This window comes from Heteronotia binoei, chromosome 21 (assembly GCF_032191835.1).
Source record: "Heteronotia binoei isolate CCM8104 ecotype False Entrance Well chromosome 21, APGP_CSIRO_Hbin_v1, whole genome shotgun sequence".
NCBI lineage: Eukaryota > Metazoa > Chordata > Lepidosauria > Squamata > Gekkonidae > Heteronotia > Heteronotia binoei.
This window is the reverse complement of record NC_083243.1, coordinates 158,992,060-159,018,390: the sequence shown is the minus strand read 5'-3', so window position 1 is coordinate 159,018,390 and position 26,331 is coordinate 158,992,060. Positions and strand designations below refer to the sequence as shown.

The following is a 26,331-nucleotide window of genomic DNA, read 5'->3' as shown; positions in this document are numbered from 1 at the left end:
GAGAAGTTTCACTTAACAGAACAGGTTTTTATCCCCCCTTTCAGTTATCTGATGAGATACTCCTGAGGAGGATTAACAGAGTATGTGTGGGATGCATCTTAGGTGGGAAACATGCAGAAATTGCAGGCACTCCTTCTTTAGTGAGCAAAAGTGTTGTATACTCATGCAAAGGACCACCTTTGTATGCAGTTTTGTCTTTTGCAAAATCTAAGCAACATAATCAATTCCCACTTATGCTACTGTGAAAATGGCTGCTGCTTTGTTGAGTTTTCTATTATGTTGCTGTTGAAAATACAGTCCACTCCCACATGATTCCAAAGTGTGACCTTCCTGGGAATGAGGGAGTTACTGGCTTGGGACCCCTTCCACATCATTCCAGTATTCTTCTGTCACTAGAGTGTAAAGTAAGCAACCATGCCATAAGAACGTGGCATAAAATCGTGCTTAAGAACAGAGACTGTGGCATCCATGGTATTATAAGGACTGAGATCCTTCACATCCTAATGAAATGTTGTCTTGCAAAGCTGCTGATTTAACGTCCCGCTTTTAGAATGTCTGCAGTATGAAGCTATGCAGTCACTAACTCACCAGAGTTTTTGCTGCCATAATTTCCCTAGTGAAGGTACTTCCTTGATGTTCACTTTTCCCAGATTCATTTGCCTTTTTACCTTGTTCACCCTCTTTCTTTTCTGCCTAGTGAGCCAAACCTGCTTGTTCGTGCCTGTAATCAGCTAGGCCAGTTCTTGCAGCACCGGGAAACTAATCTTCGTTACCTTGCGCTGGAAAGCATGTGCACTCTTGCCAGTTCTGAGTTTTCACATGAGGCTGTGAAAACACACATAGAAACAGTTATCAATGCACTGAAGGTAACTACTGGTTCTTGTGTATTACCTGCAGTCTTCCATTCGTTACCCTTTATTTGTTGCTCCTACAAGACACAGCAGCCAGGCTCGCCTCTGGTTTCCTTCAGACAGGCGGAGGCTTTGGAGTGGCTTCTTCACTGGAAGCTAAAATGCATCAATAGAACAGAATCTATGCTTGAAACGTAAACTCAGTGACTCCTTGATGATCTCACTTCTGCCTGTGAATATGCTAGAGGTGAGGAGGACATCATGGGAGAGTAGCTATATGAGGACTAATTATGGTCGCTGCTTGCTTTATTGCCTCTTTGCCCAAATACTTGGATCCTGGCTGTCTAGCTGGAGCTCTGCTTGTTGGTAGCTTTTCCTGCTCACCACTCACACTAAATACTAGCCCTGGGAGGGGATGGCTGTTCCACAGTGAGTGGGACTGAGAGTTGTTAATTGATTTTCCCTCTTTTTTATTTTTTGTCCATGTCCACCTTTTGACTGATTTGCATGTCTTCCCCCCAAATGTCTTGCTGTGGACTGACTCTTATAATTGCAATGTCATTTGCAGACTGAGAGAGATGTAAGTGTACGACAGAGAGCTGTGGATCTCTTGTATGCCATGTGCGACCGAAGCAATGCCCAGCAGATTGTTGCTGAGATGCTGAATTACTTGGAAACGGCTGATTATTCCATTAGAGAGGAAATTGTAAGCTTTTTGCTAATCTGAGTTAATGTAAGGGTTCAAATTGCCACACACTTGAGGCTTTTGTATCTGCTGTGAAATTTTTCTGCATTTATTTTTATTTATTTTTAAAAAAATTATCTATCTGTACAGTATGCCTGGGCTTACTAAATTGGAAATGCAGCTGTTTGAGTGGCTTGTTTGTGTTCACTTCTGTGGTAAGAAAGATCACTAAGAAAATTAAAATGTAGGCATTTGAGAATGGAGGATATTGCTGTGCTCTGTGATTTGAATTGGTGTTGTAGTGCAGCTGTATGGTCCCCAGTGAGTTGCTGGGAAGTGAAACAGCTTATTAATACTAAAGCCAGGAAAAGCTCCTGGAATTGATTTAATTCCTCCAGAACTGATTAAGAGGAATGCTGACTGGTGGGTGCCCATACTGGCATCCTTATTCACTCAAATTGACCAATCCAGGAAAGATACGCAAGGACTGAGGGACAGCCATCATTATCCCTCTGTATAAAAAGGGCAACAAGGAAGATCCCAATAATTACAGACCAATTCGTGTGGAAATTTAGAGACTGGCTAGAAAATGATTTTGGTCTGGCCAGAGAACAGGCAGGTTTCAGAGAAGGCAGCTCAGTAATAGACCATTGCATGCTTTTAGACCACTTAATCACTAAATATGCTTCCAACACAAGTGTATCTTTATACCCGGCCTTCCTAGACCTCAAGTCAGCCTTTGACTCCATTTCCAGAACCATCTTATGGGATAAACTAAGATCTACTAGTATAGACAGGCAGCTATTATTCCTTATTCAAGCCCTTTGCAATCAAACTCTATTCAAGTGAAATGCACCCAACAAAACCATTTGACAGATTACATTGGTACAACAAAAGACATCAAACAAGGCTGCCTATTAGTTCCCTTCCTGTTCAGTTTCTATATTAATGATCTGGTAACTTACGTAAATAAGTCGGAATGTCATCCACCAAAGTTAGGCAATAAGCACATTGGCATTCTCCGTTACACTGATGATGCTGTCCTTCTTTCAAGGATGCCTATAGGCTAGGGGTGGCCAATGGTAGCTCCTGATGTTTTTTGCCTACAACTCCCATCAGCCCCAGCCAGCATGGCCAATGGCTGGGGCTGATGGGAGTTGTAGGCAAAAAAAAAACCATCTGGAGAGCTACCATTGGCCACCCCTACTATAGGCCTAAAGAGAGCACTGAAGGGATTTACTCAATTTTGCCAGAATAACAATTTATATGGGTCACTGTAACCAGCATTGGTTTTTATCTGTATTGTTTTTGCTGACTTCCGCTGTGAATAAACTTTACTTGTAGTGCAGCTGAAGTTATTCAGAGGAGTATCCAGCTGTAAGTCCATTTGCAAACTTGCTTATTTATAAAGACAAAGTACTTCCAAATGGGATTGAGGAAACTGGATGTTTTACTGTTAAGCACACATTATGTTGACTTCCATGGCTAATAAGGCATATGATGTTTAGCTTTCTCCTTTATTAGTTTGTGGGTATTAATTTGTGTTGAGGTAGGTTGTAGGATCCATAGTAATAAAAGGTTCTTTTTCCTGTACTAGTTCATCTTGGTGAAATGGAATATGTAGAAATCCTGCTCTTTTTGTTATTTAATTTTGCTGTACTTTATACTGAATGAATGGCTGTTCAGCATGGTGGAAATCATTGCACAAATTTGTGTGCTGTCAGTGTACCATCAAATCTCAGCTGACTTATGGCAACCCCCCTAGGGTTTTTAAGGTTCAGAAGTGGTTTGCTCATTGCCTGCCTCCGTGTCACGACCCTGGCATTCCTTGGAGGTCTCCCATCCAAATACTAGCCAAGGCTGACCCTGCTTAGCTTCTGAGATCTGATGAGATCAGGCTAGCTGGAGCTATCCAGATCAGAGCTGTACAAATTTACCCAGGTGCTATTATGAAATTTCCTATAAGTTTGTGTGCTGGTTTTGCTCAGGTGCTAAAGGTTGCAATTTTAGCTGAGAAATATGCAGTGGACTACACCTGGTATGTGGATACAATCTTGAATCTGATTCGAATTGCTGGGGACTATGTGAGTGAAGAAGTGTGGTACAGAGTCATTCAGATTGTAATTAACCGAGATGATGTACAAGGATATGCTGCAAAGACAGTATTTGAGGTAAGAAATTAGACTTTTGATTGGGAAGTGTTTGAACTGCAATGAGAACTGTTACGTTTTTTGTGAACAGTAGTCTCTGACAGCTGTTTGACTTGAGTTCTTCTTTGTTATACGGCGTGGCTAATAGGCTATGATAACTCTTTAACAGAAGACCTGAAATATTACTTTTAGAAGCTGTTTTATTCTGCCCAATTATAGTATAAATTGAAGCAATTTGTAGAAAAGTCTGCAGTTTTAGATTGCTATGAAACCTCTAGAGTGAAACAGAGAAATTAGTAATGTATCTGTGGTTTGAAGTTGCACTTGACCTAAGTCTTATAAGTATGGGGTGTAGGTTATTTATGCTATGAAATCATACTGTCAGAACTCTGCTACTTGAAAAAAAGATCTTCAGCCAGTGCTACTTCAGGTTTCTGCTGCCACTTTGAGTATGCAGTATTTATATTGGTTGTGGCCCTTCCACAGTTCTTGTCTGAAATGCTGCCTGGCTACTGAGGAAATGTGTTTGTCCTTATCCTGATACTTGTAGTGCAGCTGAAGTTATTGTTAACCTTACTGTTATTGGCAAGAGATGGTATTGGTAACAAGGACTTCAGCACTACCACCCCTCTCAAAAGGAGGGTGGCATTTTCTTTCCTTTTTTCCGTCCAGATTACCTAGTTATTTCACATGGATAATATACTGAGAAATGATCCACAGTTTGCAGGCTCTTGATAAAACCTGCCTTGCCCTGAATTGCTTTCTGCTTCCTTGGAGAAATACACTAGGCCTAGCACAATCGGATAAACTTGCCTATTTGCCAGCAGCAAAGCTGCCATTTGCTCCATCTTTCCTCACTTAGTTATTCATATAAGAGTCTCCTGCCCACCTCCCAAATTCAGTTAGCCCATCCTTTTGCAGGAACATCAAAGTTGCTGTTTGTGTTTAAATGACTCAAGTGAGTGAGCCATGCTTCATATTCCCATGAAAAGTTGTAGAGTCTCCTCCAAAATCTAAGGATTACTAAAAGTCTATTTTATAAATAGTTTGCTTCCAGTGATAAGTATGGAATTTAATCAAGACCTGGATTCTCATGGATTCTAGCTGTGGCATTCTGATGCCCAGTGGAAATGGAGGCACTCTTAAGATTAAGTGATTTAAAAAACCCTTACTTGACCCCACTGGCATGTCACTGTGAGGCATCAAAGTAAAAATACTGAATCTTTGCCAGTGTTATATCTGAGAGAACATTTATTAAATGTCTTATTTTAACAGGCTCTTCAGGCACCTGCCTGTCATGAGAACTTGGTAAAAGTAGGTGGTTACATCTTGGGAGAATTTGGAAATCTGATTGCTGGTGATCCAAGATCTAGGTACAGACACTCTTGAACAGGAATTGGGAGATGTTTTCTTGGTATGGTAGACAAACAGCCAATTTTAAAATTGGATAGTAGTCTACATCAGTAATGTGCATTTGTCCTTACACTGTCATTGGCACATCACTGTGATCTTTGCACATTCTTTTATGACTGCATGCAACTTTTTCATCCATGTCTTGTTCTTATGTACATTTGTATGCATGCATGTGATCCTCCACTAAAATGGTCTATGTCTGACAGACTCTTTTCCCAGTAACATAGCTAATCTTTCAATTATCTAACAGCAGCTATTGGCACTGCTCCTTTCATTAGTACACTGCTTCCCAGAACAAATTCCTTATAGATGTATAGATCTCTTATACATCCTCCCCCTGGCTGTGGTGACCCATGGAGAGCATGACACTTTATAGCTTTAAAAATATGGCTGGGAGGGCTATGTGGAGAGAATTCTGTTGGGTTGTGAGCCTGAAAGTCAATCTGTGTTGTTAAAATTATACAAGCCTGAGTACTACAACTGCACTATTAAAAAAAATGCTAAGTTCAAGGTTGCAGAAATCTCATTAGTGCCGTATTAGAATTCTAAGCTGTTAAACAATGAACTTTCATTTATTAAGTAATTGTGTATTTGCCAAACTGTAATCTCAAATTGTCTTTCCCCCAGTCCTCTGATCCAGTTCAACCTGCTACACTCCAAGTTCCATTTGTGTAGTGTTCCTACCCGTGCTTTGCTTCTGTCTACTTACATCAAGTTTGTGAATTTGTTTCCTGAAATAAAAACAACCATTCAGGATGTACTACGCAGTGATAGTCAGCTGAAAAATGCTGATGTTGAGCTACAGCAGAGAGCTGTTGAGTACCTGAGGCTCAGTACAATTGCAAGTACTGATATCCTGGTATGTATGCACAGCTGAAGTCAGTACTGCATACTTGTGAACCTTGCATTTATGACTGTTGTTCAGCTCAAGCTCCGTTGGGAGCATTCAGTTGAGTAGCGATGTTGCATTATTTGATTTCTGATTGCAGTAAATAGGTGATAATTTTAGTCGATTCTGGGGTTGCAGTTCAGAAAATAAATAGCAGCATGTTTTTTACCTTATCAAAGGGTACATTTGCCTAGGTTTCATACTGGCTTGTTTTCCCTATAAGGCAACCGTGCTAGAAGAAATGCCTCCATTTCCAGAGAGGGAGTCTTCTATATTGGCCAAACTCAAGAAGAAAAAAGGCCCCAACACAGTTACTGACTTAGAAGAGACAAAAAAGGAGAGAAACTCTGATGCAAATGGTGGGACTGAAGCTACTCTTGTCAGTGCTAGTACTGCGGTAGGATTCTTTTAACAGCTTGCCACTCCTGTTCTGTTGTTTATGTAGCTTTTAGGGGGACCAGGGTGGGAAAGGGTGGGGGTGCATATATGCTAATTGAAAGGCTTTCAGCTATATTGCCACCTGTGTATAAGAAAAGCAAAATATTGTTTAGAGGCTCTTCTAATTTTAGTTCTGATTGTCTCAAGTGATTCTATAAGTTCTGATGATTAAAAGCCGGCACCATATGGAGGGAAGGGCAGCTGGTGAAATGTAAGGAAAAGCAGATTTGAATAGAGTTCGGTATATTTTTAGTGCACTGTACCGACTTCAGGAATTTCTTTTGTAAGTCTAGCAGACAGGCTCTAAATCTGTTGAAGTTCTCAGATAATTATGTACATTTTTACTGGCTTAAAGTTGATAACAGATTAACTTGTATGCTCTGTGAGCCCTCAGAATATACCCACCGACTCACTTCTCGTAAAAGTGGAGCTTTAATACCTCATTGCAAATGTGACATTTGCATTCAGAGGTTGTTCTGAAAATCTCTGGGACAAAAAGTAGCTTATAAATATGATACAGGTATAAAGAGAATACAGGAGTGAGTGACTTGTGAGTAAACACAGATATATACAGTCTTCTCATAACATGACTTCGGGAAATCCTTTCAGTACTCTTAAGCATTCCTCCCTGCTTTAAATTAGGTTGATAGCTTTGTTAATTGTAGCTGTATATTTTTTTCTGTTTCTAGCTAGCTTTCATTGTATGTTTTGTGGATCCTCAGGAGTTTTTCTTTTGCTTTTTTGCTTCAAGTCACAATCAATTTATGGTAACCCCATAGGATTTTCAAGGTGGAAGAGATGTTTTGAGGTGATTTGCCATTGCCGCCTCTTCATCACAACCCTGGTATCCTTTGGTGGTTTCCCGTCCAAATACTGACCAGGCCCAACCCTGCTTAGCTTTTGATGAGATTAGGCTATCCTGGGCTAGCCAGGTCAGGGCTTGCTTTGGAGGTAGGATAACAAAACCAGAAAATTACTGCGGTATACCACACAGTGGGCTGGATGCAGCCAGTTTTTTCCATTTAATCTAGCCTAACTCAGTTTCTTGTGGCTCTTGTCCGTGCGGACCCAAATTGTGGCTTTTTTCCTTGAAGGATAGCTTTCATCTTTTTTTCACCAGAGCTAGTTAGAGCCAATCCAGAAGTCTTAACAGTATTCCATTTGAATAGAAAAAAATGGAAGATTAGGTTGGTATTTGGTAACAGTCTGTTCTGAAATTTGGCATTCTGTTCTTATGAGCCTGGGTTAATTGTGTACTTTCAAACATCTTCTCTTACAGTCAACCCCATCTCCTTCAGCAGACCTTTTAGGTCTTGGTGCAGCCCCAGCCACCAACTCTGTACCTCCCCCAACATCCAGTGGTAGCTTGCTGGTGGACGTGTTCTCAGATTCTTCTGCAGTTCCTGCATCTCTTCCACCTAATTCTGAAGATAATTTTGCAAGGTACTTAACTCAATGGGAGGAAGTTTGAGTGGGAGGAAATTTGCTTTTTTCTTTCCTGGCCCCAAGCAGGTACAGTTCCTACTTACTTAAAGGAGACCCCAAAAATGGATACTTAACTAAAGTGGTATTTTATGCAGCCCTTAGTGTGAGGGTAGTTGGAGATATAGTTTATGTCTCAGGTTATTTCCTTTATGAGTGGTTTTGCTGCTTCATAAATTTGGCAGCATATAAGGAATTCCTCATTACTGAGCACGTATACTTGAGCAAAATAGTTGGTAAATGTGGATATTGCTTATATTTGCCATATATAAAAATGTAGAACATTAGGTTGTATACATTGAAGTGTGGAATTTCTTTCTCTGACAAATTGGGATAACAATGTTTTTACTTCAAGACTAACTTTTACTGATTAACATCTGTAAGAATTTCAAGGATGAGTACATTGAATATTTTTGGTTTGAGATTTGGGTTGCCATGGTTTTGTGTCTTAGTTTCTTATGTTGCAAGAATGTGTTCATTTGGAAGCATTAGTATGCAGATTGCCCAGTAAACTTGTATTCAGTCCACTTTTATCATGAGTGGAGAGTGCCAGATACATGAAACTCTTCTGAATAAGCTGGATTTGCCACACTTGATGAAACAGAGGGCTTCTTAAATAACAGTTGCAAAATAAGGGTTTTTTTTTTCATTTATCACCTACTCACAGCCTGATGTCACTTTTTAAATAGCTAACAACATCACTGTCTATAGTGCTTGCTTAGAAACTGCTAGTAATGAAATATCAGCTGAAATCACTGAAATATCTGAAGTTGGCATGGGCTTGAATACAACTGTTGTGGGTACAAGCATAACATCTTTCCCATGTTCCTCTTCTGACCACAAAAAAATTTATTCCTGGAGTCATGAGACAACTCCTCAACCCGTGTGGCTTCAGTGAGGAAAGCAAAGAGGGCAAAATCCCCCTCTTCTGCCAACTGACAGAAGCAGTAGGGGTGATTACTTCCTCTTCCCCCTTCTCAGTTTAGGCCTCCATGTTTTGCTGTCTGCCCATGCCGGTGCCCCAGCCTTTTTAGGCTCTCTAGCAGCTTCTAGTGGTATTGAATATCAGTTTCCTCAAACTGTCACCTGAGCAATTTGAGGACAGGGGAGTAATTAAAGTATAATTTAGCATATTCTGGCCTTTTTAGGTTACACTCATAAAATGTTGCACCTAAAGGAGTAGGAGACGGGATTCCCTCCCCTTAAGTGTTCTACTAACAATTACTTCCATCTTTCTTGCTGCCTCCTTTCTTTCTGCTGTTTCACTTAGTCCTGACCTGGCTTCAACTGAGCAGGTAGTTTCTGAGGAACCAGCTGATGCTGTGCATGATGCTGATGAACTTTTCCACAAGTAAGCATTACTAAAATCTTGCAGGACTGGGCAACAGGTATAGACTTCAACTTACACAAAATTAAATTTAGAAGGCAATTTAATATTCTCTTCTAGGAGAGTAAGCAATAATACATATATGAAACAATGATGAGATGTCTTTATCTAGTTTTCAAGTCATAATTGAGAAAGGCAAACTGTTTAATTGCAGGTTGTTGCAGGTTTAATTATGATTATGAATGTGATTGCCCACATGAGGAAGGCCAGATTAGGCTGAATGGAGTTTGAAGTCTGCAGGAAAAGTTTTGGAAAGAATCAGGAGTAATTAGGCTTGCCAATCCTCAGGTCCCAACGGGGGTTCTTCCGCTTTCCCAGGCTCCTTCCCGCCTCCAGTCAGCTGGCCAGTGGGGGGAAGCCCCGCCCCAGAGGACCATGTGCCTTTCTACCTTGGGAGGCTTCAGTTTCCGATTGAAAGGCTTCCTCTTGGGATGGTGTGTCTGTGTTACTTTGAAGAAGTTGGCAGCAACTCGTGAGTAGAGAGGCCAATCGCTCGCTTCAGAGTCGGCGGGGGGAGGGAAACGTCTGCTGAGCACTTCATTATTTCCTATGTGGAGATCAATTCTCATAGGGTATAATGGGGAATTGATCTGGAGGTTTCAGGGGCTCTGGGGGAGCTGTTTTTTGAGTTAGAGGCACCAAATTTTCAGTATAGTATCTAGTGCCTCTCCCCAAAGTGCCCCCCAAGTTTCAAACCGATTGGACTAGGGGGTCCAATTCTATGAGCCCCAAAAGAAGGTGCCCCTATCCTTCATTATTTCCTATGGAAGGAAGACATTTAAAAAGGTGTGCTGTCCCTTTAAATATGATGGCCAGAACTCCCTTGGAGTTCAGTTATGCTTGTCACACCCTTGTTCCTGGCTCCGCCCCCAAAGTCTCCTGGCTCCACCCCCAAAGTCCCCAGATATTTCTTTTATTGGACTTGGCAACCCTAGGATTAATTGAAGCTTACATATTCTGCCAGAGAACCACTAGTGCTTTTCAGACTCATTGAACAGTTTTCTCAGCAATTATAGAATGAATATTTTCCAGCTTCTTGGCGTTACCTATTCTCCTAGCTGATAAAATTATATAGATGTTCATCACTTGGTGAGTGAACAATCACAAATCGCATACCACAGAATCTTCATATTTATTTATTTATTTATTTATTTATTTATTTATTTATATTAAGATTTATACCCCGCCCTTCTCACCTAAGTGTCTCAGGGCGGCTTACAACATAATAATTAAAACAACTTCAGTTTAAAACATTTAAAAATACAATTAAACCATAAATAAGTAAAAAAAAAAAAAACAAGATAGAATAAAACCGGCGTCCTATAGATACATTTTGTTCCATCCAAGATGTTTTACATTGTCAGCTAATGTCATAGGCCTGCCGGAAGAGGACTGTCTTGCAGGCCCTGCGGAATTGCCCTAGATCCCGCAGGGCCCGCACCTCTTCCGGCAGCTGGTTCCACCAATAAGGTGCCGTTATTGAGTAGGCCCGATCCCTGGTGGATTTTAGACGGGCCTCCTTTGGCCCGGGGACTACCAACAGGTTTTGTGAACCTGAGCGTAGTACTCTCTGGGGAACGTGTGGGGAGAGACGGTCCCTAAGGTAGGCAGGTCCTAGGCCATATAGGGCTTTAAAGGTAATAACCAACACCTTGTACCGGACTCGGAATATTACTGGCAGCCAGTGCAGACCCTGGAGCCCCGGCCGAATGTGCTCCCATCTTGGGAGCCCTAATAACAGCCGGGCAGCAGCGTTCTGCACTAACTGCAGTTTCCGGGTCCGGCACAAGGGTAGCCCCATGTAGAGGGCATTACAGTAGTCCAGCCTCGAGGTGACCGTAGCATGAATCACTGCTGCCAGGTCGTCACGTTCCAGGAAGGGGGCCAACTGCCTCGCCCGCCTAAGATGAAAAAAAGCGGACTTGGCAGTGGCTGCTATCTGAGCCTCCATCGTCAATGAAGGCTCCAACAGCACCCCCAGGCTCTTAACCCTGCCCGACGCTGTTAATGGAGCGCCGTCAAAAACTGGCAGGGGGAGTTCCCTTCCCGGGCCGCAGCGACCCAAGCAAAGGACCTCTGTCTTCGCCGGGTTCAGCTTCAGCCCACTCAGCCTAAGCCACCTAGCCACTGCCTGTAACGCCCGGTCCAGATTTTCTGGGGCGCAGGCGGGCCGGCCGTCCATAAGCAGATAGAGCTGGGTGTCATCAGCATATTGATGGCAACCCAGCCCATACCCTCGGGCCATCTGGGCAAGGGGGCGCATATAGATGTTAAATAACATCGGGGAAAGCACCGCCCCTTGAGGCACCCCACAATCAAGCGTGTGTCTCCGGGACAGTTCCTCCCCAATCGCCACCCTTTGTCCCCGACCGTCAAGGAAAGAGGAAAGCCATTGCAAGGCCAACCCCTGAATCCCTGCGTCGGCAAGGCGGCACGCCAGAAGCCGATGGTCGACCATATCGAATGCTGCCGATAGGTCCAGCAACATCAGCACCGCCGAGCCGCCTTGATCCAGATGTCGCCGAAGGTCATCTACCAGGGCGACCAGCACCGCCTCCGTCCCGTGGCCCAGGCGGAAACCAGACTGGTAGGGGTCAAGGACAGAAGCATCCTCCAGGAAGCTCTGTAGCTGCAACGCCGCTGCCCTCTCTATAAGTTTGCCCAAAAAGGGCAAATTCGATACCGGCCGATAGTGTGCCAATTCGGTCGGATCTAACGTTGTTTTCTTCAAGAGGGGACGGACCACCGCCTCTTTAAGCGCTGATGGAAAATGTCCCTCCAATAGGGATCTATTTATGATATCCCGTATAGGATATCTTAGCTCCCTCTGGCAGGTCTTAATAAGCCAGGAGGGGCATGGGTCCAATTTACAAGTTGTTGGGCGTGCAGATAGGAGGATCCTGTCAACTTCTTCCAGGCTGAGCGCGCCGAAGCCGTCCAGAACACAATCCGAAGACAGGCACGGAGCCTCAGGTTCACTAGCTGTATCTAATGTGGCAGGGAAGTCGGAACGGAGCGATGCGATTTTATCCGCAAAAAAATCCGCAAAAGCCTCACAGCCAATTTCCAATTCATTAAAATTTGGTCTGCCCTGTGGCAGCGTTGTAAGGGTCCGAATTGTATTGAACAGTTGTGCCGGGCGCGAAATTGCGGACGCAATCTCTGCCGCAAAGTAAGTTTTCTTTGCGGCCTTGACTGCCATCTCATAGGACTTCATAACCTCTCTATAAGATGTTCGAGTCGCTTCATCTCGGGTACGCCGCCATTGCCTCTCTAGTCGTCTGAGTCCTCGTTTCAACCGCCGCAACCCCTGGTTATACCAGGGTGTCGGCCTTGAACGAGGGCGCAGAGGACGCCTAGGCGCGATCTCATCGATGGCCCCGGTGAGCCTATTATTCCAAGACTCCACCAGGTCATCGAGGGAATCGCCAGGGGGCCAGGGATCCCGCAGAGCCGTCAGGAACCGTTCCGGGTCCATCAGGCTCTGCGGGCGAGCTAAAATAAGCTCGCCGCCCAAACGGCGAGCAGCCACAAATTTTGTTAACAGTGGTTTTCAACATCAAAAAAGGTTCACAGAGCTGTGAGTTGTCAGCTGCTAAGAAATTGAGCAATAAGCTTGTGTGAATGGACTTTGTAAAACTAGCATAATCTTCCTGTCGTATCCAAGTTGGTAACACAGCTCTGCAAAGCGATTTTAACTGGGGCTATTGGTCTGCATCTTCTTGTGCTTGCATGATGCTTCACTTGGCATTGTTGGAGGACGTTTAATATACCTACTCCACCTCATCTAGCCTATATAATATGCTGGAGCATGGGTGGGCAAAACCAAGAATGTGGGCATTTACCAGATAAGAGAGAATTTATTTTCCAGCCTTTTTTAGATGGCAGAATTAGCTTTCACAGTCTTGTAAAGTAAGCTATCACACGCCCTTTCCAGTTGAAAAATGTAGGTGCTTGCCCAAGGTAATAAAATATTCCCAGATCCGTGCCCACTGAACCCTACGAGTTCTCTCATGTTAACATTACTTCTGTTTGATATCCCTAAATATTCTAATGTTTTGTCTTGGATAATCATAGATGGAAAATGAATCTACATCTATTTCTGATGTGCTACAGTTTGTCTAGTGAAAAGTGGGATAAAAACATAATTCATATTTTTAAAATGTTCTGAGGAAAGTTAACCCTAATTAAAGGTGAACAGTCTGGCAAATGTGATTCTAACTTGATTTGCTAGCAGGATAGTACATAGAATGACGGTAGATGATAAAGGTCTGAAAAAAAAAAAAGTTCCTTCTGATCATGCCAAACAGTTGTGTATCTTTTTGTAATGCATAAACATGTTAGGGGATTTTTATTTTGTCTTCCATACTTGGTAAGAGTATTTGTACTCCAGGGCCAGTTGGAAATGCTAATTATGCTATTCTGCAGTCTTCTGACCTTTTTTCCCCTTTTGTTCTACATGAGTAGGACAATTGTGAATAGATGTGAAGAATTGCTGCAAGAACTGTCTGGCCTCTGACTTATATTATGATTTATTCTGCAGCTGCTTTTTCTTAAAACTTCTAAGGCTCCTGGTTTAGTATAAGCCTAGATGCAGCCTTTCTCCTTCAGTTGCATCAAGGAGTTTAATACCAAACAGGTTGGTAGTAATATGTAACAAGATTCCTACATTTTGGCTGTCCTTCCTTTCCCAGGTTTGTTTGCAAAAATAATGGAGTCCTGTTTGAGAATCAGTTGCTACAGATTGGTCTGAAATCTGAATTTCGACAGAACTTGGGTAAGAACCATACAGATTGTGATAAACAGTCTTGATGGGGTTTTATAGCATTGTGGCTGTTTGTTTTTTAAGGAGTCGTGTTCCTTGTATCGAAAGAGACCTTGTTAGATCTCTATGACTCTCCACATGAAGGCCTTGGAGAAATTCTGGCTGTTCGGGCTGGCTGGCAGGTCCCAAAGATCAATGACTGCAATAGTCTTTCTCTCTCTCCTGTTGTGCGTCTTCAAGCCTCATGTTCCCTATTCTCAGGAAGGGAGTTCAGTTATTTTCCACTTACCAGCTGCACTTATATAGGTTTTTTTTTTTTTTAAAAAACAGACCTTATAGGGCTGGCACATGTCATTAGGGAAGCATGTGAGGTGCTTTCCCTGACATTTGAGACAGAAACAAGATTTTCTTGATCGTAGTCTCTTAACTGGATAATCTTGCCTCAGTGTTCTCTGAACACGTTATCTTTGTTTGGCACTTCCGCACTTAGTTGAATAAGAACAAGAAAGGAAGAAGAAGATATTGGATTTATATCCCGCCCTCCACTCCGAAGAGTCTCAGAGAGGCTCAAAATCTCCTTTACCTTCCTCCCCCACAACAGACACCCTGTGAGGTGGGTGGGGCTGGAGAGGGCTCTCACAGCAGCTGCCCTTTCAAGGACAACCTCTGCCAGAGCTATGGCTGACCCAAGGCCATTCCAGCAGGTGCAAGTGGAGGAGTGGGGAATCAAACCCGGTTCTCCCAGATAAGAGTCCGCAAACTTAACCACTACACCAAACTGGCTCTACACCAAATGGCAGGAACTGTCTTTCATCAAGGAATTTGGGTGGTATATCAATGGCTTTTCAGTTTTTAGATTCTATGAAAGCTTCATTCATGCAAGTTGTACAATTAAAATGTGGTTATTGCTTTCTCTTTCCGCCTGTTTTATTACGGGTTTTGTTTGCTATTTTAATGCTTTTATGGTAAGCTCACTTAAAGGGCAAATTACTTAAATACTGGCCAGCTTTTGGGTTGTCTATGTTTACAGTATTGACATAAAGTTTACTAGGCTCCTACAGAACCAGAAGTTGCATTATAATTTTGTGCCCCCCCCCCAGTGACTCAGCTCTATACATACTGCTGATCTTTCTCAAAGGAGTTTGAATGCAGTATAGATGCCATATAACAGTTGATTCTGCTGATGGGCACCATGGGGTTAACTTAGTTGTTGTGTATTACTTAATATGAAGAAAGTAATACGTTTTTCTTTGCAGGGCGGATGTTCATATTTTATGGAAACAAGACTTCGACACAATTTTTAAACTTTACTCCAACACTAATCTGTTCAGATGATCTTCAATCAAATATCCTTTTGTTACCTAACACTCTTATTAAGAGAAATATGATTCATTTTGCATATAGGAGTAAGAATACATGCTGGATGGGCCCCATGGTGGCCAGGGAAACCCAGAGATGGTGCTTATATGTATGCTGGACATCTTGTCTAAAAGGATTATGAAGTACATCTTGTTGGAAGGCAGACAGGCCTCTTTGCCTGTTCTGCCCTGGTTGTTCCCTACAGAAAAGACGCGCCATCACTATAGTAGGAATTCAGCGCTGATATTCCATGATATAAAAAGCACCCTTCTCCCCCCCCCCCTTTTTTTTTGAAACAGCTAAGCCAGAATTGTTCTAAACCATCACATGGTGTTAGTGGTATTTGGTAACCATTTGAAGCCTGTGGTTACTCTGAGTATTTATAAAGTACTGCCTCAAATGTTCAAAGTGTATCTTTGGTGTGTCATTCACATGCAGCCCTGTAATAATTTGCCTGTCATTTTCTCTGGTTCAGTGTCTTTCATTTAATTACCTTGTTTTATGCAGTAATTGGTAACATTATCTGATGTCCATTTGGCACAATGTCTTTTTTCCTTATCTTGTCATGCCTGAATTTGCAGACGAAGCCAGTCGATCCCGCAGTGGAGGGGGGTGCCCAAGTGCAGCAAGTTGTAAATATTGAATGTATATTGGACTTCATGGAAGCCCCAGTCCTGAATATTCAGTTCAGGTACAGTTATAATTTTGAGTGGTGTGTCTTGCATTTAAATTCAGCAATGAAAGCAAATAGAGGAAGAAGAATAAAATGGTTGGGTTTATTTCTTTTTAAGATAAAGGAAGTCAAGATGAGGTGTAATGAAGATTACACTAATGGAGATTACTCTGTCTGGCTCCTGGCTCCTGTCTGGCTGGGTGTCTCCTGAGGATTTCCTCATGCCTCAGAGTGAGGAAGGAAAGGGGGTTGTGCCTTCCTTCTCCTTTCATCAGGATCACAGCTTTTTTGGCACCAGGATTTGTGCTCTTCTTCGTTCAGCCATTCCCAGGAACCTGCCTTTGAAGACCCAAATAGCCTCACCCTTCCCTGAGCATACCTAGTACTTCCATGAGGAAGGGTAGCGATTCGCTCCTCCCCTGTCCTTTCTCCTGTGTTGCTAGATGGCTTCTTTCCTCCTTCAGCTGCCCTCTCTCCTGCTCTGTTGACTATTCCAGGGGCTTGGTTGAGGTAGACTATCAGCCCTCAGTCTCTATTCCTGCTTTACCCTGGACCTCCCAAGCTCATGCCTCTGGCCCTGTCCTGGCTGCTGCCCTAGCTTGCAATTGTGCAGGCGTCTCTAGCTCTGCCCTGGCTTCTGCCTTCACTGTGGAGACTGCTATCCTCCCTGGGCTGCTCTAGTATTGGGTCTGAGCCTGTTTTTCTGCCTGCATCAGGTGCCAGTTAAGGGCCAGCTCTACCACTCTTCCCCTGTCCCAGCTTCATTGGCCTCAGCCACTCCAAGCCCAATACTGCTTCCAGGGCCTGTGTTCTCACCCCTGGGGTCTCTGTTGGTGAGGGTGGGGCTGCTGGAAACCGCATTTCCCATGGCAGCAGAGGAGAGTCTGGTTCAAGAAGAGGCAAAAGAAGAGAAGGAGATTGGATTTATACCCGGCCCTTCACTTGGGGTCTCAGAGCAGCTAACCTGTGAGGTAGGTGGGGCTGAGAGAGCTCTTTCAAGAACTGAGAGAACAGCTCTGAGAGAACTGTGGCTGACCCAAGGTCACACTAGCAGCTGCATGCGAAGGAGTGGGGAATCAAACCCGAATCAAACATGCAAAGGAGTGGGGAATTAAAGTCTGTGCTCTTTACCACTACACCAAACCGGCACTCCTAAGTCCATTGGTGTCAAGGACATGAAGCATTTCCAAATAAAGCTCTGACATATATTGGAGAGCCAGTTTGGTGTAGTGGTTAAGTGTGCGGACTCTTATCTGGGAGAACCGGGTTTGATTCCCCACTCCTCCACTTGCACCTGCTAGCATGGCCTTGGGTCAGCCATAGCTCTGGCAGAGGTTGTCCTTGAAAGGGCAGCTGCTGTGAGAGTCCTCTCCAGCCCCACCCACCTCACAGGGTGTTTGTTGTGGGGGAGGAAGGTAAAGGAGATTGTGAGCCGCTCTGAGACTCTTCGGAGTGGAGGGCGGGATATAAATCCAATATCATCTTCTTATTATTATTCAATAGCTTGCAGGCAACTTTTCAGCAATATCATCATCTGAATGTAAGAGGCTTCGAGGTGGAATAATACAGCTGGGAGCACATGTGGGCATGAGAACTGCTGTTAATGGTGAGGAGAAGAGAAGGATGGTGGTGACGGTGGAGTGGTTGTGAAATCTTCCTCTGCTGCTTTCCACCTGAACTCCCATCAATCTTTTCCCTGCTTTGTCCCAAATTCATATCTTGGAAGCTCCAGCTGCAGGAAAGCTGGGGAGTAGGAGTTAGGAAGGATACATCAGGCCACTACTTATCACCCATTATCCGCAGACAATATTTATGTAGCTTCAGATAATCCTACTACAGCCCTGAAGGATAGCCTAGTACTGTTATCTCCATATTACTCACAGTGGGCTGAATGACTTGCCTGAAGCTACTTAGTGAGTTTGTGGCAGAGTTTTTAACCAGTGACCTTCTGGAACATCCAGACCCATGTCAGCTGCCACAAGTGTAATTCTGTGTTCCTTATCCATGAATATCTGAAATTTAAAGAACTAGAGCAGCCTTGACATAAATTGCAGTGAGTTTATTTAGCATGCAATAGAAATCAGGGGTGGCCAACGGTAGCTCTCCAGATGATTTTTGCCTACAACTCCCATCAGCCCCAGCCATTGGCCATGCTGGCTGGGGCTGATGGGAGTTGTAGGCAAAAAAGCACCTGGAGAGCTACCGTTGGCCACCCCTGCAATAGATGCTTGCTGCATATTAATTATGACCGTTTCTTGCATTCTCTGGCAGTTCTTCCTTACTCACTTTGTTGTTTGGATCAGTTCTGATTTATTTGAGCACCCTCTTGTGGAGGAGCATCTGATACAATAGTACAATCTCTGGACCCATTTACTTGTGGCTTGATGGTTAGTCCTTTCTTGTGAATGGAATCTTGTGCTGCCTGAACCTGTGCTTACCAGAAAAGTAAACCCCTCTTAATTCATTACTCTGAAGGAGCATGTGTGGCAGCAATAGCTAGGTAGAATAGCCACAGTCCTGACATTACTGATCTCAGGTGCCTTCCTTTTGTTCAGGTCTGTCAGATCACAATCCTGGCTTGGAAACAGTTTGTGAATGTTGGGTAGTAGTTTTTGCCCTGAGTGTTTTAAGCCTACAGGACAGCAGTTCTTATACTCCAGTTCTAGAGCTCTAGCACATGAAGAAAAGCTTTTTTAAATAAACCAAAAATTATGTGGGGGTTAGGTAAGGTACAACAGTTGACTTACCGTGGTAGATCATTTGACTACTGTATCCAGAAATTTCCCAACTATCCTGTACTTCAAACCAAAAAAAACCCGGAGACTTTCTGCAAATTCTTCTTGCTGGTCATATCCAGGAAACTTAGTATTTAAAGTTGCTATAGGCTTCCATTTCCTTCCCCAGGTATGGTGGGGCACTGCAAAATGTCTCTGTGAAGCTGCCCATCACACTGAACAAATTTTTCCAGCCTACAGAAATGGCCTCTCAAGACTTTTTCCAGCGGTGGAAACAACTGAGCAAGTAAGATGGGTTAGATCAGGTCCATAGTTACGCTGGAGCCTCGGGGAGCCTGCCCCTCGACTTCCTGCCAAGGCCTCATCCCGACTTAGGGCCCCCGACTGGAGGGACATCCCTTGGATAAGCCCATTCTCAGGCTGAGCCAGGAAGAGCCACTTGGCACAGGCGGAATTGGGGCACATCCAGGCTTATTCCCTCCTTCCTCTTGCAGCCTGACTTGCAGCAGGGCCACAGAAGGCACTGCCTTCATGGGGCAGGGTGCCTGAGGGGCAACTGCTGACTGGTGAGTGCTCTAGCAGCTTCAGCTAGCTGTGTAAAGGTTGTAAAGGGCAATGGGTGTAAAGGGCAATGGGTGGTTCATGCAGGCAGGCAGCAGCCCATCTTGTCCATCATGCCAGGTTGCCCCCACCACCTCCTCCATCAGTGCTGCTTCTGAGCCTGAGCGAGGGCCAGCGGTTGTGGTGATGTGAAGACACATCCTGCCTCCTCTGCTGGGTGGCAGCTTCACCTCATCTGCCTTCCTGCCGCATGCTCCTTCATGGCACTCGGTTTCCAAGGCATATTTGTGTCCTGCTCCTCTGCAGCTGGTTGGCTCAGCCTGGCACACCCTTCCCTCCAGCCCCCTTTTCTGGCAGCAGAGGGGCCACTGGGGTGGAGATGAGGCAAGAGGCTCCATGAACTGAGCAGCTTGATTTCATGACGAATGCAATGAGTTTTATTTTATTGCGGGTGGGGGGGGGGAAGCACCACTTTCCCCAGTGCCCCCAAATGGAAATTTCCTGGCTACAGGCCTGATTTGGTGTATGGATTCTCTTGGTAGATACTTTGTCCAGTGAAAACTCTCCATTGCATGAGACTTCAACAGGCAAGTTGTTGCAAAAGTGCATTTGTCGCTTTTTTTTTTTTTGATGGACTGTAGGCAAAACTATGTTTACAGCAGAAGGCAGCTGTACACAGTACTGGGTGGAACAGCAGTGTTATTGATAAATTTCCCCTGTTCCTCTCAACATTTTTTCCACTGTTTTTAAAACCATTTTAAAGAAAGGGGTAAACAGTTGTATGTATAGTTGATTAAATGTACAAGTAGTACTTTGAGAATGTTAATATGGACAGGTCACTTGAAGAATCACTACTGGGTGGGGTGACAGGCAACTGAATTGGATTCCCTGGCTGACATCTGTGTCACCCAAGTAGGGAAACTGGAGGAGGGGGAAGTCCCCCCAAGCTGCATTACTGCATTTGGTTATAAATTATATTGCAGCCTCCATGTAAAACAACTCCACTTTCTCATTTTTTTTCTGTCTCCTACAAAAGTGTAGTGAATGTTAATTACCTCTGCCTTATTGTTGCACTGTAGCCCCCAACAAGAAGTGCAGAACATCTTTAAAGCAAAGCATCCAATGGATACAGAGATCACAAAGGCAAAGGTTGGTAATGATTCTGGTACTTGGGAATGAGTGAAGTTTTACTGTCGATTACAATTAAAGTGGTCTTGATATGGGGATGTCTCTCAGCTAGAGTTTCCAGGTCTTACCAGGCTTTCAGCAAGGGGCTCCCAGGTCCATCCTGGAATCTTCTTGTGTGAACAGGGTGCAGTGACATAACCTAGAAGTGACATCATTGCACCATGCATGTCACTTGCTAATGCTCTAGCATCTTGACCAAAAGCTCTATAACCATAGAGTTCCTGACAGAATGCCAGAGAGTCGATGTGTGACATGCCCAGCACTATGATGTCACTACCAGATGACATCACAATGCTGACATGGACTGTTCAGAGGTGGGACTAACCCCACCAGCCCACTGGCCAGTGGCAGATTGGAGCCCCCAAAATCAGGGAGAACCCCCACCCCAACCTGAGTTTGACAACCCTACTCCCAGCCCCTCTTCACTTTATGGAGACAGGTGTTGCACTAATTAGGATGCCTGAAGTGATTAATCAGCAGAAGATATAATGGTGCTTAATTATTTGGTTACTTGGCTCCCTAAAATGCCAACTGAGAAATGTTTGCTTTTTGTAGGAAACACAGAAAAAGAGGCTTATATGCTCCTACACCTTTTAAGGGTTGGTCTCTGTTGTTGACCACGTATCTATTGCTTATAGATAAGCCCATGCAAAGCCTTGATGTTTGCACAGCCAGCTCTTGGTAATGTCTGGCAGTCTCATACTGGGCCTTTGAAGAAGCATAGTGTGCCAGGTGGTGCTTCTCTCATTGGAGAAATGGTGGGAATGTAGAATTCAAGCAGGCCTGTCAGTAATAGTTACAAAAGGTTAAATGAAAACTGTTGGTCTTGATCTAGATGTCTTAGACTTCACAGACCACTTTTTTTGTTGTTGTTCTTTTCTCCCCCTGCGCCCAACCATCCAATATTTCATTTGGAAGCCAAAAGATGCAATATCCTTGTTGGCTTTTTTCATTGACAGATCATTGGCTTTGGCACAGCTTTACTTGAAGAGGTGGATCCCAACCCTGCTAATTTTGTTGGAGCTGGTATTATACATACAAAAACAATACAGATAGGATGTTTGATGCGTCTTGAGCCCAACCTGCAGGCACAGGTAGTGGCCTTGTTTCTGTATGCTGTATATGCTTGCAAGCTTTCAGTAGCTGTGTATTTTCTTTTCTTAAGTGCTCAATGATTCTTACATTTACATAGAAGTTGTTTTCTCTGTTAACACAAATACAGGCAGATTGCATTGTCTGGAAGACCCAGCTTTAGAAATACCTCAGCTGGTTGAGGTATAACCTTGTGGCAATAAATACCTTACTATAGCTCCTCAAATACTACCTTTTAGTTTATTTATTACTTGCCCAAGTAAATTTGTTCTGTTCATAATTCACATTTCTGTGATTTTACTCAAATGTGTAGCTGCAGTTTCTGCAGAAGATGGAGTAAGTATAGCAAGACTTCAGTGTCCTGTTGCAAATAAGATGAACTGGCAACCTTGGTCCTTGGTCTGCTTCCCAGTGAAGTTGAACAGTTCATTGAACGTCAGTTGAAAGAATTAGTTTTCTCTCCATAGAGCATCTTGCATGATTGTCCTTTTTGCCCTCCTAACCTGTAGATAACCCAAAATATCTAAAGATGGTAAGAAAATCATAAATAGGGTGTTGGAAATAAGCACTCCTATATCAGCTATCAGCTTAAACACACCTCAACAGCCACTGTTGACTTTGCATCCTAGTGTTATATGTGGAAGTATTTTCTGGAAACCTTGCCTTGTTTTACAGCAGCCTTTGAAAAGATTGTTCCATTTTCTTCCAGATGTATAGGTTAACACTGCGAACAAGTAAAGAGACAGTATCCCGAAGATTATGCGAATTGCTGTCAGAGCAGTTCTGAATAATGATGAAAGATCAGTTTTGATTCTCCATTTCTGCCATCGTCCTCGTCTTGTTCCAGAAATGTCTTGTGCACCAGTGTCTGCAAAAACAATAGCTGCCACATTCACATCCCTGCCTTAAAAGGACCTGTCTCTTTTTATGTGAAATATGTACAGTATAAAACTACTTTAAATGTGAAAAAGGCTTTCGAACATCTGCTGCAAGGGGAGGGGAGATTTTGTGTGTTTCAACTCAGCCATACTCTATACATTGCCTGAAAATTGCAAATTGCAAAAATAGTTAATGCTGAGAAGGGAAATGAAACGCCACCATAAATTCCTGGTAGTAAACTGCCTTGAATCTATTTTTCTAGCAGAGATGAATGAAGGTATTGCTCAGATGGGATGGCCATATTGTTGCACTATAAGGCTGTAGATGGCTCATCTTCCAAGAAAAATGCACTAGATGAGTAAGAGTCCAGGGTATGGGAGGGCAGCGTTAGATACTGCCTTCAGGAATGTCACCAGTATGTCTTTTTTAACAGAATTGGGTGCTTGACTTCTAAAAAGAATGCGTAGTCTGACTCCCAGTTTAATATTGTTGAATAACTTGCATCAAATTCCACACACCTGTCCAGTATTTTTTCAAGTTTGGAACTACCAAAGAATATTTGTCTTGACAAATCTTTACCTAAGGGGGGAAAGGTTGAGATCTTGACCACAAGGTGATTTCTAAAGCTATAGAGAGTTGGTCCAATAAAAAATTCCTTCACTTAGGTTATAGCCTCTCTAGGAGAGGTTATAACCTGTGTATCAACCCCCCCCCCTCCTGTTTGTTGCTAGTATGGGTTTTTAATTTCACACTAATCATATGGATAGCTGGTTCTGATGGTGGAGTGAGTACCTAGTCAGATGTGAATGAAATTGTTGTCTTCTACAAGAATGAGGGACCTTGATTGTTTCAAAGTAACATTGTCACATCACCAGTATATTTTCTGCCTGAACTTGTCAGCTAGTTCAAAAAGCCAATAAAGATTGCCCTAACAATGGCTTTCATAATAGTATGCATTAAATTTTGCACAGAAGCAGGTCTCTGACTCTCTTTTGAAGTCTGAAGCACATATATTTTGTTTATGTCACTCACATCTGAGTGAGTGAGCGGGTGAGTGAGAAGGCCTATTAAGAAATGAGTCCACAACTAGCTCATGGACATAAAACAGATCCATATTGGGCGGATCGGATATATATGTCCTTACTGTTTGAATTAAGCGTCAAAAAGAAACACATGGCCAAACTGTTTGGAGACAAGGTAAATCAAGATGAGAGTACATTTTGTAAAAAAAATAGGATTCCTTTTAAAGTGGATATTGACTTAAAATCGCTTTCGTTTTTTTAATGGGGACAAGTTCTACAGCCACAGTTAAACTGAAGCAAATTATATTGAGTTATTTGCTGTGTAACTGGGTAAAGTAATAAAAGTGGAATAACTGCCACATTCCTGTCACTTAAGAAACGCAATTATTTCCATCATGGCATTATTAGTAGCATTGTAATCTGTATAATATTAACCAGTATAAAAACATAAGGTCTTCTGAAGTTTGCCTTGTCATGTGTCAGATGTTTGGATGAGCTGTCACCTTGTTTATAACACAAGTCTGTCACTCTGGAGCATGGGTTTATTGCTCTCCTTTTAAGGTCACTGTTCTGTCCTGTTCACAAGTACAATTTTTGTGGTGAAATTTCTTTTTTCCCCACACTGAGACAGCAGGCTGAAGAGCAGATGTGTGAGTGATGGGGCTATAATTGGTAATTCAACCTTACACAGAGGGCTTTGCCTCTGATATGAGCCATATCAGCATTGTTCTGAAGAAGACTTAATGTGATAACCAAAGTTATGTATTAATCTTTTCTGAGCAAAGCAATAGTTTGTGGCTAAAGCAGTATTAGTAATTAAGGTACAGTATTTGTATTGTTGTCATGTGAAATACCTGAACAGGAAGACAAAATTGTTCATATTTAGGTCTACACTCCAATGTGTAATGCGTAGTCATTTTCACTTTTAAAGGGAGGGGAAATCACAAGCTTATATGGTAGACTTTCATTTATGACTGTATAAAGTTTGAAAATATATAAATTTAATCATGTCACTTTAATGGAAAAATAAATGTCTATAGCTTGAAACTTTCTATTTCCTTTTCCTATTTGAAGAGCTGGTGTGCATTTAATATGCAATAATGCACTGAAAACATGTCGTATAAATCATTTACATGTTTGTTTAACACTCTCTGTCAGAAAGCTGACTTTGAAACAAAAAGCCCAGGTTCCTTACCTGTATAATTAAACAGTCGTTATACTATTCCATAGTGAAATAACCAGTTGATTCATGCTTTTTGCTTTACAGAATTATTTAGAGGGAATAATTAAGAAATCAAAGACTAGTATGGCTCTAAGAAAACTGGACCAGATTTATCGTTGAATTGTCCGGAACCTTTAGCTAGCCCTGTACTAAATGTGTTGGAAAGTGTTTCTTCTATGACATGAACAGTAGATTGCATTTTAAAAAGCAAAAAGGCGATTTGGTCCATATTTGGTGCCACTTCCATGATTCTCCATGTGGTGATCTCAAGAAGGGAGTCGAGATTCACACAATCATGTCCCTTAATCACTGGGCACTGAACCACATATCCAGTTCTGAGCACATGTTTTCTCTCACAAGACCAGGGAGATTCTGCTAGAAAGCAGGTGCCCAGGAAGACTTGTGCATAGCTCACACACCTCAGACCTGCACATGTTCTCAAGAGGGAAAACCTTGGGCCAAGCAAAGAGCATTGATAAAAATGACTTTTAACACTATTTTTTTTTAAAAAAAATCCATTTTGCCCAGCATCAATAACCAAATAATGAAAAAGTTATTATGGTCTGGCCTCAAATTCTTAAAGCCAGTTCCATGATCCTCTTTTGCACATTGTTTGCCACTTTTCTATATAAAATAAAACGGACAAAATGTGACTTCAGGGCAAGCATTTCAGATGCGATGCATGTTGTATTCTTGTTGCATGAGTTACAAATATTTAGATTTAACAGAATGGAGATTTTTCTGATAAAGCATAATTCCCACACTAGAATTTTTCTGCATTAGATACAAATCCATAATAGTATTGTCTGTTTTACTTAAGCATCTTGGCACATGCTGGTATTCATCTTACTACTTCATGCAGTGCAGGTGGATTGTTCTTCTTTTAAGTGTTCCTTCCACTGGAGGACAAGTCCATTGAGGAAAACTTCAGACTTGGCTGAATGGAGTGGAAGGATTAGAGTGGAATATGTATTTCATACATATTCTCTGGGCAAATCAGAGCCCCTTAGCTTTATTAATGAAATCAGAGTGTCTATATCAATTTCAGTCTTGCTCAAAATGGTTGTCAAATTCTGTAATTTAGACATTTAGTTAAAAAACATGGGCAAAAATAAAGTGTTCTGAGTTCTTAGTTTCACTGACTGAAGAAAGTTTAAACGAAACTGCTTAAAGTCATGATTCGGTATCTGTATAGAATTCTACTAGATTTGCCTTGGGTGACTTTAAACTGGTACTGTTTGTATTCCAACTTCCAGCAAGGGCCAAATTTGTTTGGTATGGTATAAATTTAAGCAATCCTAATGGTTAATATCTGTATCCAGGTCTGTAATATTTGCCACTTTGAGTCACCTGGTTAGGGGGGAAATAGGGTATACATAGTTTAAATAGCATTAAACATTTAAAATTTGTTGAACAGTGATCTGAGCCTTGCAGATATTCATTAGATGGAATCCAATGGAATCAATTGCTTTGGGCAGGATGGGGGAAGGGGAAGAGAAGAATGTTAAGTCCTGACCAAAGACAGCTGAGCACAAAAACA

General features: G+C 42.6%; 1 protein-coding gene across 4 annotated transcripts in view; it reads left to right on the top strand.

Moving 5' to 3' along the window:
* Positions 1-24,616, top strand: part of AP2A2 (adaptor related protein complex 2 subunit alpha 2) — a 75,702-nt gene extending 51,086 nt beyond the window's left edge. The window contains exons 9-23 of one of the 4 annotated variants that reach the window (XM_060263026.1): positions 698-866; positions 1,420-1,557; positions 3,525-3,707; positions 4,962-5,059; positions 5,727-5,958; positions 6,212-6,385; positions 7,706-7,869; positions 9,179-9,259; positions 13,990-14,072; positions 15,317-15,406; positions 15,987-16,110; positions 18,997-19,113; positions 20,468-20,537; positions 21,536-21,670; positions 22,378-24,616. In XM_060263026.1, coding sequence (XP_060119009.1) covers positions 698-866; positions 1,420-1,557; positions 3,525-3,707; positions 4,962-5,059; positions 5,727-5,958; positions 6,212-6,385; positions 7,706-7,869; positions 9,179-9,259; positions 13,990-14,072; positions 15,317-15,406; positions 15,987-16,110; positions 18,997-19,113; positions 20,468-20,537; positions 21,536-21,670; positions 22,378-22,455 — 1,936 coding nt within the window. In that variant the 3' untranslated portion in view covers positions 22,456-24,616. Of the gene's footprint in view, positions 1-697; positions 867-1,419; positions 1,558-3,524; positions 3,708-4,961; positions 5,060-5,726; positions 5,959-6,211; positions 6,386-7,705; positions 7,870-9,178; positions 9,260-13,989; positions 14,073-15,316; positions 15,412-15,986; positions 16,111-18,996; positions 19,114-20,467; positions 20,538-21,535; positions 21,671-22,377 lie in introns of all 4 variants that reach the window. The other 3 variants (XM_060263025.1, XM_060263028.1, XM_060263027.1) reach the window with 3 other exon arrangements.
* Positions 24,617-26,331: the final 1,715 nt, after the last annotated feature.